General features: G+C 36.0%; 1 protein-coding gene across 4 annotated transcripts in view; it reads right to left on the bottom strand.

Annotated features, from left to right (window-relative positions):
* TTC21B (tetratricopeptide repeat domain 21B) overlaps positions 1-16,204 on the bottom strand; it is a 74,034-nt gene that overhangs the window by 33,760 nt on the left and 24,070 nt on the right. For all 4 annotated transcript variants that reach the window (XM_025853692.2, XM_025853694.2, XM_073883030.1 and 1 more), the window contains exons 12-19: positions 14,355-14,484; positions 10,951-11,108; positions 9,232-9,456; positions 7,880-8,118; positions 6,026-6,098; positions 5,435-5,545; positions 4,597-4,735; positions 644-750 (exon numbers count right to left, since the gene is read on the bottom strand). In XM_025853692.2, the coding sequence (XP_025709477.2) occupies positions 644-750; positions 4,597-4,735; positions 5,435-5,545; positions 6,026-6,098; positions 7,880-8,118; positions 9,232-9,456; positions 10,951-11,108; positions 14,355-14,484 (1,182 nt within the window). The remainder of the gene's footprint in view (positions 1-643; positions 751-4,596; positions 4,736-5,434; positions 5,546-6,025; positions 6,099-7,879; positions 8,119-9,231; positions 9,457-10,950; positions 11,109-14,354; positions 14,485-16,204) is intronic.

Below are 16,204 nucleotides of genomic sequence, written 5' to 3'. Positions count from 1 at the left end.
TTTGCACTAGTATCTTTAAATTCCAGCAATATCTTTTTAAAAATCACAATAAAGTGACATTTAAGAAAGATAAGGGTGGTTTAGCATTTGAAAATCAATTTAATACACCACATTAACAGGGAACAAAATAATAGGAGAAAAGTCAGATGATGACCTTGATAGCTGTGGAGTGCTGTAGATAAAATTTAAGTCATTTATTACAAAATTGTTAAACTAGAAATTGAAAAATCATCAAAAACCATCAGCTGCTTAGGAATACATCTAAGCAAATGTATATAAAACCTCTCCTTAGAAAAACCTCGAAATATTAAGAGAAATTAAGGAAGATATAAATAAGCAAAAGAGGAAAAAAAATGAGTTCACATCCGGCCTATGACCCTATTCATGTGACTTTACACAAATTATTAAACCAAGCTTCCTCAGCTATAAGAGATTAAAAATAACAACTTGCCCTAATTGTTATATTAATTAGCAATAACATATTTAACCAGTACAATCCATTCACATTCAATCATTATTTCTATTTTGGCTTATTTTCTGTGGCAGTTGAGCAGAAATAAATTGTCTTCCTCTGTTACATGTGGCATTTTGCCTTCTGCTCCCACCTCCCACCCCACAACCACTCACAACCAAACACATTTACCTGTTGTAATGAAGTGATTGCATCTCCAGGTCTTTCCATTTTACTATAAACTTTTGCTAGAAGAACATGAGAACGTCCATCTTCCATGACAGCGGACAGTTCATTTACTAGGAGAGAAGATATTGGGAACAAATATTCATTTTAATCAACATTTACATTCTTCTACAAGTTTTGAAACTGCTCTTTAGGAAGAATGACTTTGAACAATAGCAAATAAAGTTGAAAAAGTTTTAGTCAGTTAACTGAAGGATGGCCAAATTAAAAAAAAAAAAAAAGATTTAGGATGAAAACTAGCTGGAAAAAAAGTTAAAGAAATGGATAACAACAAGGTTTTCTTAAACATATATTAAGAGATAACAATGTAACAACATATATAAAAATTTCAATTTTCATTTTTAAGTCTGTAAACATCTTTGTTTACTGAAGCATTAAAAAATAATCAGACTAATTGCTATGGGCAATTAAGAAGATAACTGCTGTTTTTAAAATAATAGATACTTGATAAGCGATGAAGTATGGTTCTTAAGAGCACCGACTTTGATAGCAATCTGTCTGGTTTCAAATCTAGGCCTTCTCACTTACTAGCTATTTAACCTTGAACAAGGTACTTTTCCATTTTGTGCTTCTCTTTCATCTGTAAAACAGTGGAAATAATAGTACTTATCTCAGAGGGTTGTTGTAAAATTTAAAAAGTTCGTAAGTTATTGGGTGCCTGGGTGGCTCTGTTGGTTGGGCAACTGCCTTCGGCTCGGGTCATGATCCTGGAGTCCTGGGATCAGGTCCCGCATCGGGCTCCCTGCTCAGCAGGGTGTCTGCTTCTCCCTCTGACCCTCCCCCCTCTCATGCTCTCTTTCTCTCTCAAATAAATAAAATCTTAAAAAAAAAAGTTCGTAAGTTATAAAACAAGTTCGCATATGCAATTAAAATATTCTAGTACATGGTAAGTGCTATTTAAATACTTGGTATTATTATTTTGTGATTTAAGAGCAATAAAAGAACCCTAGATAAATAACAAAAATATATTTCTTCCACTATCCATCCAGTGCATGGTCTGTGCTACACATGTATCAAAGTGGTTTATATACATTGTCTCTTTAAAGTCTCAGGAGGGGCAGGTTTTGTTATTGCTACTTTACAGGTGAGAGAAACTGTGAGACTGCACAAGGAACAAGGAGACTGTCACAGTGGGCCAGAGGAGCAACGCTGCACACATGAGAAGGGCCCCAAACCCCACTGTGAAGACTTCGGCTTAACTCTGAGGGAAATGCGGAGACGGCAGTGAGCTTGAGCAGACAAAAGCAGACCTCCTCTGCTGAAAAGGCTCAGTGCTGCAGCTGTTGAGAGAGGCTACAGCAGGGGCTTGGGGCTGAGGACGGACTAGGGAGGCCAGCTGGAAGGTCACTGCCAGAATCCACTTGAGACGATGGTGGCTTGTACAAGGCGACAGCTGTGGAACTAGTGGGACAGAGTGGGGTTCTGTAGAATCAACAGGATTTCCTATGGTCAGGGACAAGGGTGACGGCTAGGATTGGGGCTCTCAGCAATGGCTAAGAGGGATGAAGCCGTTTTTGAGACGAAGAAGGCTGCATGCAGAACAGATGTGAGGAGGCAGATGACGAATTCTGACTAGACATGCCAAGATTAAGATGCTTATTAGAACCCAGGTGCTACTTCAGCTAGATGAAGGTGGATATGTCAAGAAAACTGAGGCTTAGATTGCTAATTTAAAGATGGAGATAATTATAATCACCTCAAAAACAAATGTGGACATTAAGGAAATAACATATAATGAAATGCTCAACAAATATTTATTATATGAAAGCACTGATATTACATAAATGTAATAAACTTAACACTCATACAAGTAGAACGTGCTACTTGAATCTCTCTTCTTTTATACCCTTTTCAAAAATGCATATGCACATGTAAGGCCATCTGCAGTGTTTCAAGCAAGGTCTGACAGATCCATGCAAATGTTTTTATGGAACTAATAACACTTTATGTAGTAAATGCATCCCAAATTAGAAGAATTTAAACACCAACTTCCTCAAAGCTAAATTAAAATGCCATTTTGACAATACTAGAAAACTCAAGAGTTGGGCTAACCTTTTCAGGTATCCAAACACATTTACAGTGAATAGGACACTGGCAAAAGCAAAATAACTCAGGGTAAGAAAATGAAGATTCCCAGAATCAGCCATACATATAAATAAGTTTATTATATAGTAAAAGTGGCATCTCACTACATGGCACTGAAACAAAATTGTTCTCCATTTGGGAAACTATATAGTAAAAACTATATGGGGATTAAAGCACATGGGTTAATGTTCTATAAAAATTCCAAAAAATATAAAAGAGTATTTTTACAATGTTAGGATGAGGGAAGTTTTTCTGAGCATGATAGGAAATTCAGAACTCAAAAAAAGAAAAGACTGGCATATGTAATAATTATTTATTTGACTGAGAAAATAATAAATTGAATTGAAAAAACAAAAAAAGGAACAGGATGGGAGAAAAATGTCTCCAAATGAGTAAGAGGTGACAGATGATGAATCAGAGGTTCAGGGTCAAAGATAAAGGAATATGAACAAAAACATCCTAGAAGAAAATGTGATCTACAGACATAAAATAATGCCTAGCCTTATCAATCATCAAAGAAATGCAAATTAAAGTGTTTTTCCCCCTCTGATTAATGTTACACAATGATGGGACATTTTTGTCCCAATGATGGGACAGTACTGTCTTGAACTTTTCTTCAATCTAAATGTCTATCAATATTCTGATATCAACATATAGTAGAATGCTCTACCTGTGCTAAAGAAAATAAAGAAGAACTACATTTACCAACATGGAGAGAAGCTACTAAGCGAAAAATGCCTACTGCAGATGTGCAGTATAATGCGATCCCATCTTGGTAGGAAAAATGTGGTATGTAATTATGTGTGAGAGAGAGAGAGAGGCATGGTGTGGACACTAATTAGAATGACACACAAGGTAAATGTGGTTTTCTCTGGAGAGTGGGACAATACAACTTGCATTCACTTCTGTAATCTTTAAATTTTGGTGATGAGTAAGCGCTAGATTTTAATTTAAAATAAAGATCTTTAAAAAGCAAACTTGTAAGAAGGCAATTTATAGTACCCAGTTATGTTTTCAACGCACGTAGTTTTTGACTTAGCATCTTGCTCCTAAGAAATAGAAGGAAGTATATACCAACGAATGAGATACAAGGATATTTACTGTAACATAGTTTATTAATATCAAAAGAATGGAAAACCAACTAAATGCCCAGTAATTGAAGGGAAGTTTAAAAAACACTATGGAGTTATAAAAAAAACAAAAACCAAAAAAAACTGTGGAGTTATAGAATATTATGATGCCATTAGAATGACATGAATGTACTAACATCAAATGATATCTGGCACATGCTGTCTGAAAAAAAATTACAGGATGGAAAGAACAATCCATTTGAAAAGAAAATTATGCATATTACACTTACATATTTACAGACACACTAAAACACGAAAATGGTTACCTCTAGGGAGGTAGTTTGAGAACAGGGCAAGTAGAATTCACGGGAGAAATTGGAGACTTACATATTATATTCTTTTAGAGTGTTGAATTTTTAAAAAAAAAACTTAAAAGAGGAGAAAAGATTATAAACGTGTTGACTTGATGTATAAAAATATCAGCTGTAGTTGTAATTTAAAGGAAACGCCCTTTATATCATTTTGGAAAGTAAAGTATCTCTCTATAACACAATCAGCTGTTTCATAAATCTGTTATTATTCAAATATCTTATTTTAGCAGAGTGACATGCTCATAAATGAAATAATCAGCCTCACATATATAATACTGAGAATACAAATAAACATTTATATAATATAAAAATAAAATAGATCAGACCTATCGGTATGGTATATATTTTTTTCAAATCAGAAAGACTTTCATACCAGGTTCATGAGCGAGAGCATGTTGAAGAACTTTCTCTGCTTTGTCATACCATTTCAATTTTAATAAAAGCTCAGCCAGGTCATAGCAAAGAAAATTTTGTTGTCCACTTTTCAGAGCGGCTTCATAGTAAGTGATTGCCTAAACAAAATGCATTTCAGTTAGGAAAACGAGGCAATGAGAACGGTGTTAAGTGTAGATACTTTACACACTACAGACTTAAAGCACACAAAAACTGGAAAAAACCTAGGAGAAGCTTAGGCATGTACCTGCCTATCAGTTAAGTATGCCATTTTGCTTAGACAATCAAACATCAGACAAGCCAACAAGCATTTCTTATGAAAAGCAGCTAACGAAAAGTGCTTGGTGAAACTGTTTTTACCAGTTTTAGTCAAGAGGCCAGTGAACTTCAGTGAATGCAAATACTCTGCTAGTGGCTGTATATATGTTCAGTAGTTACCAGGAATAGAACAAGACATTAACAATTAAGGAAAATCCATTACCCCTACTGGGGGGGGGGGAAAGCACACAGCTTATCAAAACTGGTTCAACAGAAAGGACATCTGTTATGCTCGTCATAGAATGAAAAAGATATAACCACAGCAACTTCATCATAATTGGCTGCAGCGTTTAGGTGTAAGACGATGTCAGAAGTAAACTTTGCAAAATGCAGTGATGAAGAGACACTGAGAAAGTCTTTAACATAAATTCCAGTTTGTGAATATAAATTTGGAGTTTACAACCATCAGGATGTAAACAGTGCTTGCTAAAGACTTCTCATAGAGCAGGGTTTGAAACATTGAATCCAATAGACATATTTCAAACATATAAAGTACTTACCTTCGAATAGTTGTGGGTTTTGACAAGTGCTTTCCCAATTTTGCTTGCCAGTGTTCCATCTTTGGGATTCTGATTTAATGCCTGCTCATACGCTACTATGGCTTCTTCAGGCTAATGTTGGCGGATACAAAAAATAAGCAATGAATAAACAGCTTAGCTGGATCCCATTAAAGGGCAACATTTCTATAATTAAGCTCTATACCTGGAGTATTCACTCAGTGAGACAAATAAAGCACATATTTAAGTCTAGAAACGTTAACAATTTCAGAGAGGTGAGAGTCACTACTGTTAGGTGTAACTCATTAGTAAACACCATTTGGGCCAGTAGCTCTCTTCATTCTTCCACTTAAAAGAGACTCTTAACTTGCTTCTGGTACCATCTCTATTTCAAATGATAGTGCTGAATTATTGCATCTCAATTTGAAAACAACTTTTTTATTGTAATGGTTATTTCCTTTTACAGTGATTACTGGATTGTCATATATTAAATAACATTTAAAAATTCCTTTTAAGAGACTATGAAGCTAATCACAAAAAAGAGTTTTACCATTTTTAAAAAAAATCTGAGTTCAGTAGCATCAGAAACTTTACCTCTTGTATATTCATGTATGCATCACCAAGGAGAAGAAAAGAACGAGGGCTGGGCATTCTCTCAGCAATTTCTCTAGAAATCAGACCAACTCTATTTAGTAGAATGAATACAAATATCTTCTACACCAGCTAAATACAAGGTAAGCTCACTTATTTCAATTAACCAATAGCCTTCAGAGTACCTTCTACATTTTCAACAGTGTAACATTGAAAGAGAAAAAAGAAAAACCACCTACCCATACCCACACCCAGACTGTTTATGCTAGATCAACCCTTTTTTTTTTTCATTCAATCTTCCCATTTTCTGAAATGCAGGTAACAAGAGTACTGGTAGATAGATAGTAAACATATCAATTATACAGAAATAGGGTTTGTTATCTCTAATTCTGAAATGATGTGAGAGTGAAGGCACAAAAATATCATGTGATGCTATTGCAATGTATGGTTTCTTATTCAACTGGTCCAAAAACTATTTAAGAAGTATAATTTTATAGATGTTGAAGAATTGAAGTCTACAACTAATGTGTCAGATCTGCCTGAAACAAAGCCTGTGCTTTGAACTACGATATTACAGAGTATCCCAAACAAAGTGACCCTATTTTAAAATATTTTCCCATCAGGGAGCCTGGGTGGCTCAGTTGGTTAAGTGACTGCCTTCAGCTCAGGTCATGATCCTGGAGTCCCGGGATCGAGTCCCACATTGGGCTTCCTGCTCAGCAGGGAGTCTGCTTCTCCCTCTGACCCTCTTCCCTCTCATGCTTTCTATCTCTCATTCTCTCTCTCTCTCAAATAAATAAAATATTAAAAAAAATATTTTCCTATCATGAGAGATGACAGTTAGTGCTGAACTTTTGGAAACATAGAAAATATGATCTAGGACCTCTAATTCATCCATCTATACATGGAATCCTGCTCAGTTTCTTTGAATCACTCAGCACCTACAAAGAACCTGAGCAGTGTTCCGAGTTTGGATATTTACATAATATAGATGAACCAATGACTGAATTCATCAACATGTTGCTATGTTCTCAACAGATAAAAATGTTGATTTTCTCTTACATAAAGTGTGTGCTTATATGTTTATCTTTTTGTCTGGGGAGAAAAGAGCAACCCGTGTGTATGTCTGTGCACACACATGCACACACACGCACATGAATGTGTGTATCCCAATAACTCCTAAGGGCACGAGTGTATAATATAACTGTTAAAGTCCCTGCCCTTTCACCAAGGAAAACTTGTAATCCATACCTTGGTGTGGTATATACTAAGCCATAATTTTCTATTGCTAGAGCTGTCATGCTGAGCATTAAAAATGGCCCTGAGGGGTGCCTGGGTGGCTCAGATGGTTAAGTGTCCACCTTCAGCTCAGGTCATGATCCCAGGGTCCTGGGATTGAGCCCTACATCAGGCTCCTGGCTCAGCGGGGAGCCTGCTTCTCCTTCTCCCTCTGCCTCTCTCCCTGCTCATGCTCTATCTCTGTGTCTCAAATGAATAAATAAAATCTTAAAAAAAAAAAAAAGACCCCTGAACTGCTGTTACATTACACAGCTTTCTTAAGCTATTAGAATACACATAACTTGCTCTTGCCCATCCCAAACAGAATTGAAGTGAAATCACATCTAATGAAGGAGGACAGCTAAGAATCCAGAGCAAGCCACAGGTTGAAATAATCATAATCACTATGGTTTATGTCTTAGGGAGACTGAGTTACTTGGTTAGTGTGATTGTGGTTGGTAGCTGAACATATTAGGGAAAGGGTCTATACCGTAAAGTAGTTAAAAGAAAAGAAAAAAAGAAATTTGGGGATTAATTTTAAGAAGTGTCAAAATACAATGGGTTAAAATAATCACTTACCTATAACAAGTAATATATAACATTTTCTCTTTTCTGTGCTTCAGATAAATATCTGCCATTTTCTCTTTGGCCTCTGTGAAATAAGGCTGCTCAGCTGTAATGTTCTGAAGCATGCTTAAAGCCCGCTCCACATCTCCTTGCGCCAGAGCTAGGTCTGTGTTAGCAATGGTAACACGTAATTCTTCAGATGTCCCAGAAAATTCATGGATGGCATCTTGTAAAACTTTTGCTGCCTCATGCTGTAAAGATGAAGTTAAAATAACACTCTTTCAAAATATTCAACAAATTACATTAGAAATGAAGATTTTCTCCAAATCCAGAATGAACAGTAAATGTTAGGCTCTTCATGAAATACTGACAGATTTTTGAAAAGTACAAAAATTAAAAATTAAACTCAGAGACCAAATTCAGATGACTGTATAAATAAGTATCTGTTGGCTGAAAAGTTTTCATGACCAGGACAATGGGGGTTGATACACGAGAGCTGCTGCTACTGCAATTTACTAAGCATTTACTTTGCATCCGGCACCTAATTCTCATAGAAATTCTCTGAAGTAGTTACTATCATTATCCCCACCATGCAGTAAGGAAACTGAAATTTGGAGAGTGAAGAAGTTAACAAATGACAGACTCAGAACCCAAACTCAGGCAGCCTGACCCCAGAGCCTAAACTCTTAGCCATGTTCATCACTGCCTCCTTGATGGGATCCAGTCCACAATCCTCCCCTGTACCAAATGGCTCTTCATTAACTAGCAGATTACTTTATTCCCTATGCCAGGACCTCATTTCTGTTATGCCTCAACTGAATATATTCCCTCAGTTCCAAATCTGTACCTAGATGAATCTAAAATGTCATTTATTTTAGGACTCATCTCAACTTAAGAGATTATAAGACATTTTGATTTCAGAAATGTTAACATGTGAAAAAAAATAGTGCATTCTGGAATCAACTATCTATGGTAGAATTGGTTCTTCTTAAATATATATTTAGGTTAATGTATTAGTGAAATAGAAATTATTTTGAGATTTGGCAAGTATCTAGATACAGCCTTCTTAATTTCCACTAAAATATGAAAATAACTGATGAGCAACTGTTGCAATCTAAAAACAGATATAAATGATGTTAAGTTCCTCATTTTTTTTTTTTTTTAGATTTTACTTATTTGACAGAGCAAGAGAGGGAACACAAGCAGGGGAGTAGGAGAGGGAGAAGCAGGCTCCCCACTGAGTAGGGAGCCCGATGCAGGGGCTCGATCATGACCTGAGCTGAAGGCAGACGCTTAATGACTGAGCCACCCAGGCGCACCAGGTTCCTCATTTTTTATAAGGCTTGAATTAAAACTTGACTTACCTGTTCTCCATTTAAGCGGTGAACCTCTACCAACTCGAGAAAGATTGATAAACGAAGGTTTGCATCAACTTCGGTTTTTCTGTATTTTGATTTTGAGGAAGCTCCAATTCTCCTCATTCCTGGTAAACTCATTGCCATATGTAGAGTTTTAATTGCTTCTGCTATTTCACCCATTTTCTTTTGTGATTGAGCTTTTATCAAATGATATAAAGGATATTCTCTCACCTGAAAAAAGTAATATTCAGAAATACTTCCTTGGAGTGCTTACAATGCCAACACATAATTTACAATCCACCAAACATTAAAATAAAATAAATCTCTGAGGATAGTCTATCTGTGATCGTATACATGAGGTCTATTTCTGTCTTTTTATTAACTTTCTGACCATTTATTGTGTTAAATCAGATTCAGGCAACCTGCCACTACCTAGCATCCTCCTGGATGACAAACAAGGTGATTAAGGGCTTTTACCATGATAGAAGAGAAAACACCAAAAAAAGCTTGTAAGGCTAGCAAATATATTCTAGGAAATTTAGTTTTCAGGAAAGGAATTTATCTGGGACTTCTAATACTGATATCAAGTCATTAGATTTCTAGAAACACAGTTTTTTCCCTTTCTTTTTTTAATTTTAAGATTAAAAATCTCAGAACACTTTAGTCAAACTTGGTTTTACCCTTTGATACTACTCTGAAACACCTAGTTATGAAGACTCTATCTTTTATTTTGGGTACCAAAAGTGTATACAGAAAAAATAAGAAAATGACAAAAAGATTGAAGAAGGAGTTGAAGGAGACAATCCAGAATGAGGTGATGGGGCAGCCACCTAATGTCTAGGAAGGCTCCAATCATCCTTAAGGCTATGGCTGTAAGCCTGAGCTAGGCATCATATTTTCTGGTGGGCTCTGTGTAAATACTCATGATTCTGTTCTTCTCTCAGAGATTTCGATTCATTGGGATGGGGTACTAGCACTAGGGTGGTAATGCACCACTAGTCTTGAGAACTACTAACCTAAGAAAAAGGCACTGTCTTCTGCAAATCCTGAATTCTCCAGTCCACTGAAGGGTCCTCACATAACAGGGTTCAAAACCCTGTGAACCAAAGCAAAAGTTTGAGGAGCTCCTCCATGACTCCAGGTAGTTCAGGAAGCACCTGAACCTATGATTTTTCCTAATGCTCAGGGATATAGGATGTAACACAGAATATCTTGGCTAGAAATCTAATGCGTTTATATCCTCAAACCACATACGAACTTTCAAAATGACTAGGTGTTCTTTGATAATGACTCTAAAAAGTTATTAAAACCCACAATCCAAGAAAGAAACAAACAATAAATATAGAGTTCTTACACATAAAAATATTTGGCATAATGCTCTACAGTTTATAATTATTTTTATATACATCCATTACTGCATGTAATGCCCACTATAACTGTAAGGTGTTATTATGAGTTTTATAGAGAAGGTTCAGAGAGAGAAAAGTGGGAAAACCAGACACTGACCCCCAGGTCCTCTGTCTCCAAGTTCATATAGTTTTTTTTAATTACACAACAGCTGCCTCCACTTCTTCTCCTGCTTGTGAATCCAAACTTTTTTCCATTAAAAATAAATTTATTAGCAAAACATTATACGCAAAAATACAAAACAAGTGAACATGCAGACACTTGCTAAAGGTTCAAGGAGGGTGATATGTTTTATCCACCTGAATCTGGAATACTTACCTTAAAATTATAGCTCAGACAAAGTTCAAGTGACTGAGAACACAATTTGAATTTTTCCTGAGACAAATAAACCTGAGCTATCAGGAGATGAGCATCTGCATAAGAAGGGTTGTGTTCTAGGCAATGCTGCAGGTTATTATAAGCTGCTTCAATGTCACCTAATAAGAGAAACAAAGCATTATAATTCAAATGATTGAGAGAGAGAGATGTGAGAGAGAAGAGGGACATGAATAGTTTATGGACAGTTCCATGCCTACCTGCCCCAGGTAGCCCCTTTCTAATCTTCATGAAAGAATATACCTGTAAGTCAGGCCAGCCATAAGAAGCAAACCAGGGAAAGCTGTGAAAGGATCAGAGTCAATCACCATTGCTACTTCTGAGAGGACTATAAATGTACCTTTATTTATTTTCCTGATCAAAAAACTTTTTACTTAAAATTTCATTACAGTAAGTTTTGCAAAACACAGACATTTAAATAGCTAGAATTCTGTGCTGTCACTTATATTAACAAAGAAGATACATAGTCTTATAATCATCCTTGGCCAGAAATTTTACTGCTGTATATAAAATAACAAAAAAAGCATTAAGGATATATTCCAGACATTCAGAAATAGGAGCTATTGATGTAATATGCCTTTAAATGCCAAGTGTAATAGCCAATGTTTTGGATACACATCCTCTGTACATCTACAAGTCTTAGGTGGAAGAAAGGATCAAAATTAAAGTGACAGGAATGGTGGAATCTGTTAGGCTCAGGCTGGTAGATGGGGTAGAAAGAGGCTCTTCAGAGAAGGAAGAATATAAACTCTAGGTCCTAAAAGAAATTTCTAGTGATATAACCCACAGCATTCCACCTAAAGCCATCTCACAGACTGTGTTAAGTAGGTACAGGAACGCAGCTCCCCATTCAACCTTGCTAGGAGCATCAGGGAAGAACAGACCCTAAATTACTCTCTGTTCCATTACGCTCCTTAACCTCATCTGATACCTCAATAGACCAAACAAGTTTTACAGTTAGGGCTTCCACTTCCCAAAGGCCCAACCTACCCATGACAGAATCCATCTACATGGAAAACAGTTTTCTTAGAGACATAGGATTAATAAACAAGTAACGGGCTGAGGCTGCATAATAACATACTAAACATAGTATCAAAATTTGTCAATCAACCAACAAACATAATAAATAATATTGGATTATTCATTGTTGTGATACACTCTAACACTCAAGAACCAAGCAGGCAGAAAAGGAAATAAGAAATGGGAATGTTAAGTATAATAAACTGGTGTGCAAATTACCAGCCCATGTTCTTTACGGAGGAAAAGGATTAAGGAGATAACTTGAAGGTTACTGCTAAGGGGGAAAGCACACAGGAGAAGAATCAGGGTTTACAAGGAAGAGACTGAAGAATGTGAGGACTGAATGAATAATTGAGATTAGCATCTTTTAAAAGTGATCATGGGGGAAAGATGCGTGGTTAGTATTTAGAAGGTCACTAAATATTTAAAAATGAGAAATGGGTAATCACTGTTGCAGAAAATAGCCATATAAAAAAAGAACACAACAATATAACATTTTAATCTAAGAGCGGCCTAATTTCCTTTAAGGGAAAAATGAAAGACATTTCTGTCCTGCATGTATGTCTTTGTAACACAGAATTTGGCTGGTCTTTGTCCCAGGTTCCTGGGACAGAGTCTTAAAATCTTGGCATTTCCTGAGTGAGAGAAGTATCTTTGTTATTTGAGGTTGGCTTTGACAATTTATATAAGTGAGAAGATGAATAGTAAGCCCTAGATAGCTTATGTTAAGAATATGACTCAGTGGGGACCAGCCATGCCAGAAAGACCAACCAAGCAGAGGATGGTGTTATCTACCTGAACTGGGGAGCAGGACCCTGGAGCCTGAGTTCAATCACATGCCCAATGATTCCATATCCCTGCCTATATAGTGAACCTGGGGTGAGCTTCCCTAGTTGTTAATGCTCTCTACGTACTGTCATATATACACGTGTTGGATTGTTGATGTGTACCAACTCCACAGACAGTGAACAATGGCAGCTTCACATTTGGAACCCTCCCAGGCCTTTGCCCTGTGCATCTCTCCCTTTTGCTAGTTTGGATTAGTATCCTTTTGCTATACTAAAACTCTAATCATATGTATAGCAATTTCCCGAATTCTAGGAGTCGTTCTAGTGAACTTGAACCCGAGGGGTCATAGAAACCCCGAATTTGTAGCCAGCTAGTCAGAAGTTCAGGTGGCCTTGGCAACCCCGGAACTTATGGCTCATGTCTGTGCCCTTAACCTGTGAAGTCTGGCCCAACTCCGGGTAGTTCTGGGGTTAGAAGTCATTGTAGTTGGCAGTTTTATCAGGATACCGCTATTCAGACATACGGCAGCACTATTTTAAATGATTTAAGGCTGCTGTTTTTAAAAATGGGGTCAATATATGAGACTTTCATTTCTAGAGACTTTGGCAATTAAGAATTACTACACTGGGACTGATTTATATCAATTTTCAAAATAACAGATGTCTAAAATAAATTAATCAAAGAACTCAAAAGTCCCAGTTCAATTATTTAGTAGATAATACCAGTTCAACTCAGAGGAAAGTAGAAATTTCATGTGGCTCAACAGAACTTAACCAGAGGAAGGTATTATAGAGCCACTTCTTACATCTAGAGTATTTTCGAGATCCCAGCTTTTGAGATCATCTAGTTGTTTGTTTTTTTAACAGTTAAAATTGAGGTACAAAAAATTAGCAAAGTCAATCTTCTAACTCTCTCCATTATATATAAGAAATAATTGTTTAGGATGATACCTTTAAGTTGGTTTCTACCCCTTATGATTTTACAAATTTAATTTACTTTGCATGGTATTCATCTAGAAAAGGTACATAAATACAAGCCCCAAAGGCTGGTCTATTATGTATATAGTCACAAACCCATTTGTGTCCTAAAACAAAGGTTATATATCTGGGTGTTTTTTGTTTTTTTTTTGAGCTATACATAGTCACAGACACTAAACAGGAATTAACCAATACATTTCATAAAGGCCCCAAACCTGGTAAACCTTTCATCTGGCTATGCCAATGAGTCAATAACTATGGACTAAAGACTATAAATTCTTATTGCCATCTAAGTATCTGACGGACTTTTTTTTAAGTGGTACAACTGCATTTTCCCAGCAATTCACTTGATCAACAAATATTACATTTATTGTAATTTTTAAAGAATTAAATAGTACAGAATATTATGCGATTTTGTTTTGGATTAAAATTATTTATTTGTGCACAAGTAAAATGCATTTTATGTGACTGTTCTCCATATATATACTTAGTTTATTTCCCTTTTGTTTTTGTTAACATCAGAATAAAAAAGTTATTTTAAGTTTTTAAGGTATATTCTACCTGATAAATATTTCACTTTTGCTATTAGGAAGACAGCTTGCAGAAGACCTGGTACAGTTCTTACTATAGTCTCCAGGATTGAGGTACAACGTCTGAGAAGTGGAGAAAGAGGTTGCCCAGGACTTGCAGGCTATAAACAAAACAAATCAGCATATCATTTTATAAGTTCTAGTATTTAGTTAAAAGTGAACACACACTTTAAATTTTAGTAGAACTAGCAAAACTATGTATTTTTCCAAAATTTCTGTTATTCTACTTTTGCATATCTTTACCATAATGTGACTAATACTAATTTGTCTCCCTGGGATCTATGAACAAACCATGTAAATAATGGCTTTTATTCAGCAAAATAGTTATGAATTACACAATTACTGATTTGAAAACACGAAAGGAGCGTATTTGTTCAAAAACTGTAAAGGAAACATATTCAAAGGAAAGATAACTAAGAGGCAGAATTTCTTGCTGGAATTGAGAGTCGAGGCAATGTGAATTCTAATTCTAGACCTGCCTTGTGATTTATTCAGTTCAGTAACTTGCATTGCCCCCTAGAGTACTGTAAGATGAGTTTCTGAAAATTCTTTTTTTTCCTAGTAGATATCAGAAGGTAGAAAACACGTGCGCTACACCAAATGTCTCATACCTTCACATTTTCTGCTTCTCTGCCTGGCATGCTGAAGGTCCTCAAAGGTTTTTGTTATTTTTTTTTCTCTTTTTATTAATACGCAGTAAATATAACTAAAAGAGTACTAGAAATCTATTGTTTTAATGGCTGTCTTAATCAATGGTTACCCACTCATAAGCTAAAATGTGATATTAGAATTTAAATGTCAAATGTTCATTCTCCCTGCTTTGCCCTACTAATGCTGCTTCCTTTATTTGAAAAATAATCCTCCCCACTGTCCCCCTAAACCCCACAGGTATATAGTCTTAGCTAGAGTATGGTCTCTTACTGACAATCACTTCTACCACGAGACGCTGTTATTGACAAGAAAGTGCCACATCTCTTTGCTACCTTGTGGCACAAAAAAATGTGCAAAAATTTCAAAAGGAATTTCAAAATATGACCATTGATGCCTAGAACACCTCAACTTCTTTAAATTTCTACAGCATTTATAATCTGTGTAATAAAATTTAGCATTCTATATTATCTTATACAATCCCATAGTAGTTTCATATTTTGTTTTGCTTCTTTTATAGGGCTAGGGTGACTTAAAGATTGGAATTTTACACGTTTTCAAACAGTAATGAATACAGAGTAAACTCTTTAAAAGTATTTTTTTTCACTTGAAAACAATGAAAGTGTAGGTGATATAGTGAGGTTAAGGTTCTTTGCCACCTGCTAAGAATTATTTATTGAAAAAAATTATTTGAGACCCATCATCATTTTTACTGTAAATGCTTTCGGAGTAAAGCATATACGGACAATCTCTAAGATAACATCTGTTTGATTAAAAAAAAAAACTATATAAAAGGAGCAAGGAACAGAGCTGGAGACACAGACAAGTCTGTCTTTCTGATATTTCCCCATGGAAAACAGCATTATAAGCGCTAACTAGGTGCTATTACTCTGACAAAAGTTATATTGCAGGAACACAGAATGTCGTGGACTAGAGACACAATTACCACTTTACCACATTTCTTTCTCACCTACAATTAATTCTTAGCATAGCTGCCAGAGAAATCCTTTTAACCTGTTGAGTCAGATCATGCTGAAACCTTCTGCTGGCTCCTCTCTGTGCTCAGAGTTGATATTGGGGAAGTGACAACAACTTCTAAGGCCCTACGTGGTCTGGTATCCTCTGCTGTGACCTCCTCCTCACTCCCTCCCGGTCACATGAGTCTCCTGTGTC

This window comes from Callorhinus ursinus, unplaced genomic scaffold (genome assembly GCF_003265705.2).
Source record: "Callorhinus ursinus isolate GAN/ISIS: 27379988/994484 unplaced genomic scaffold, GSC_fseal_2.0 scaffold2, whole genome shotgun sequence".
NCBI classification, from domain to species: domain Eukaryota; kingdom Metazoa; phylum Chordata; class Mammalia; order Carnivora; family Otariidae; genus Callorhinus; species Callorhinus ursinus.
Note: the sequence above shows the minus strand (reverse complement) of the source record. Positions and strands in the feature narration are given on the sequence as shown.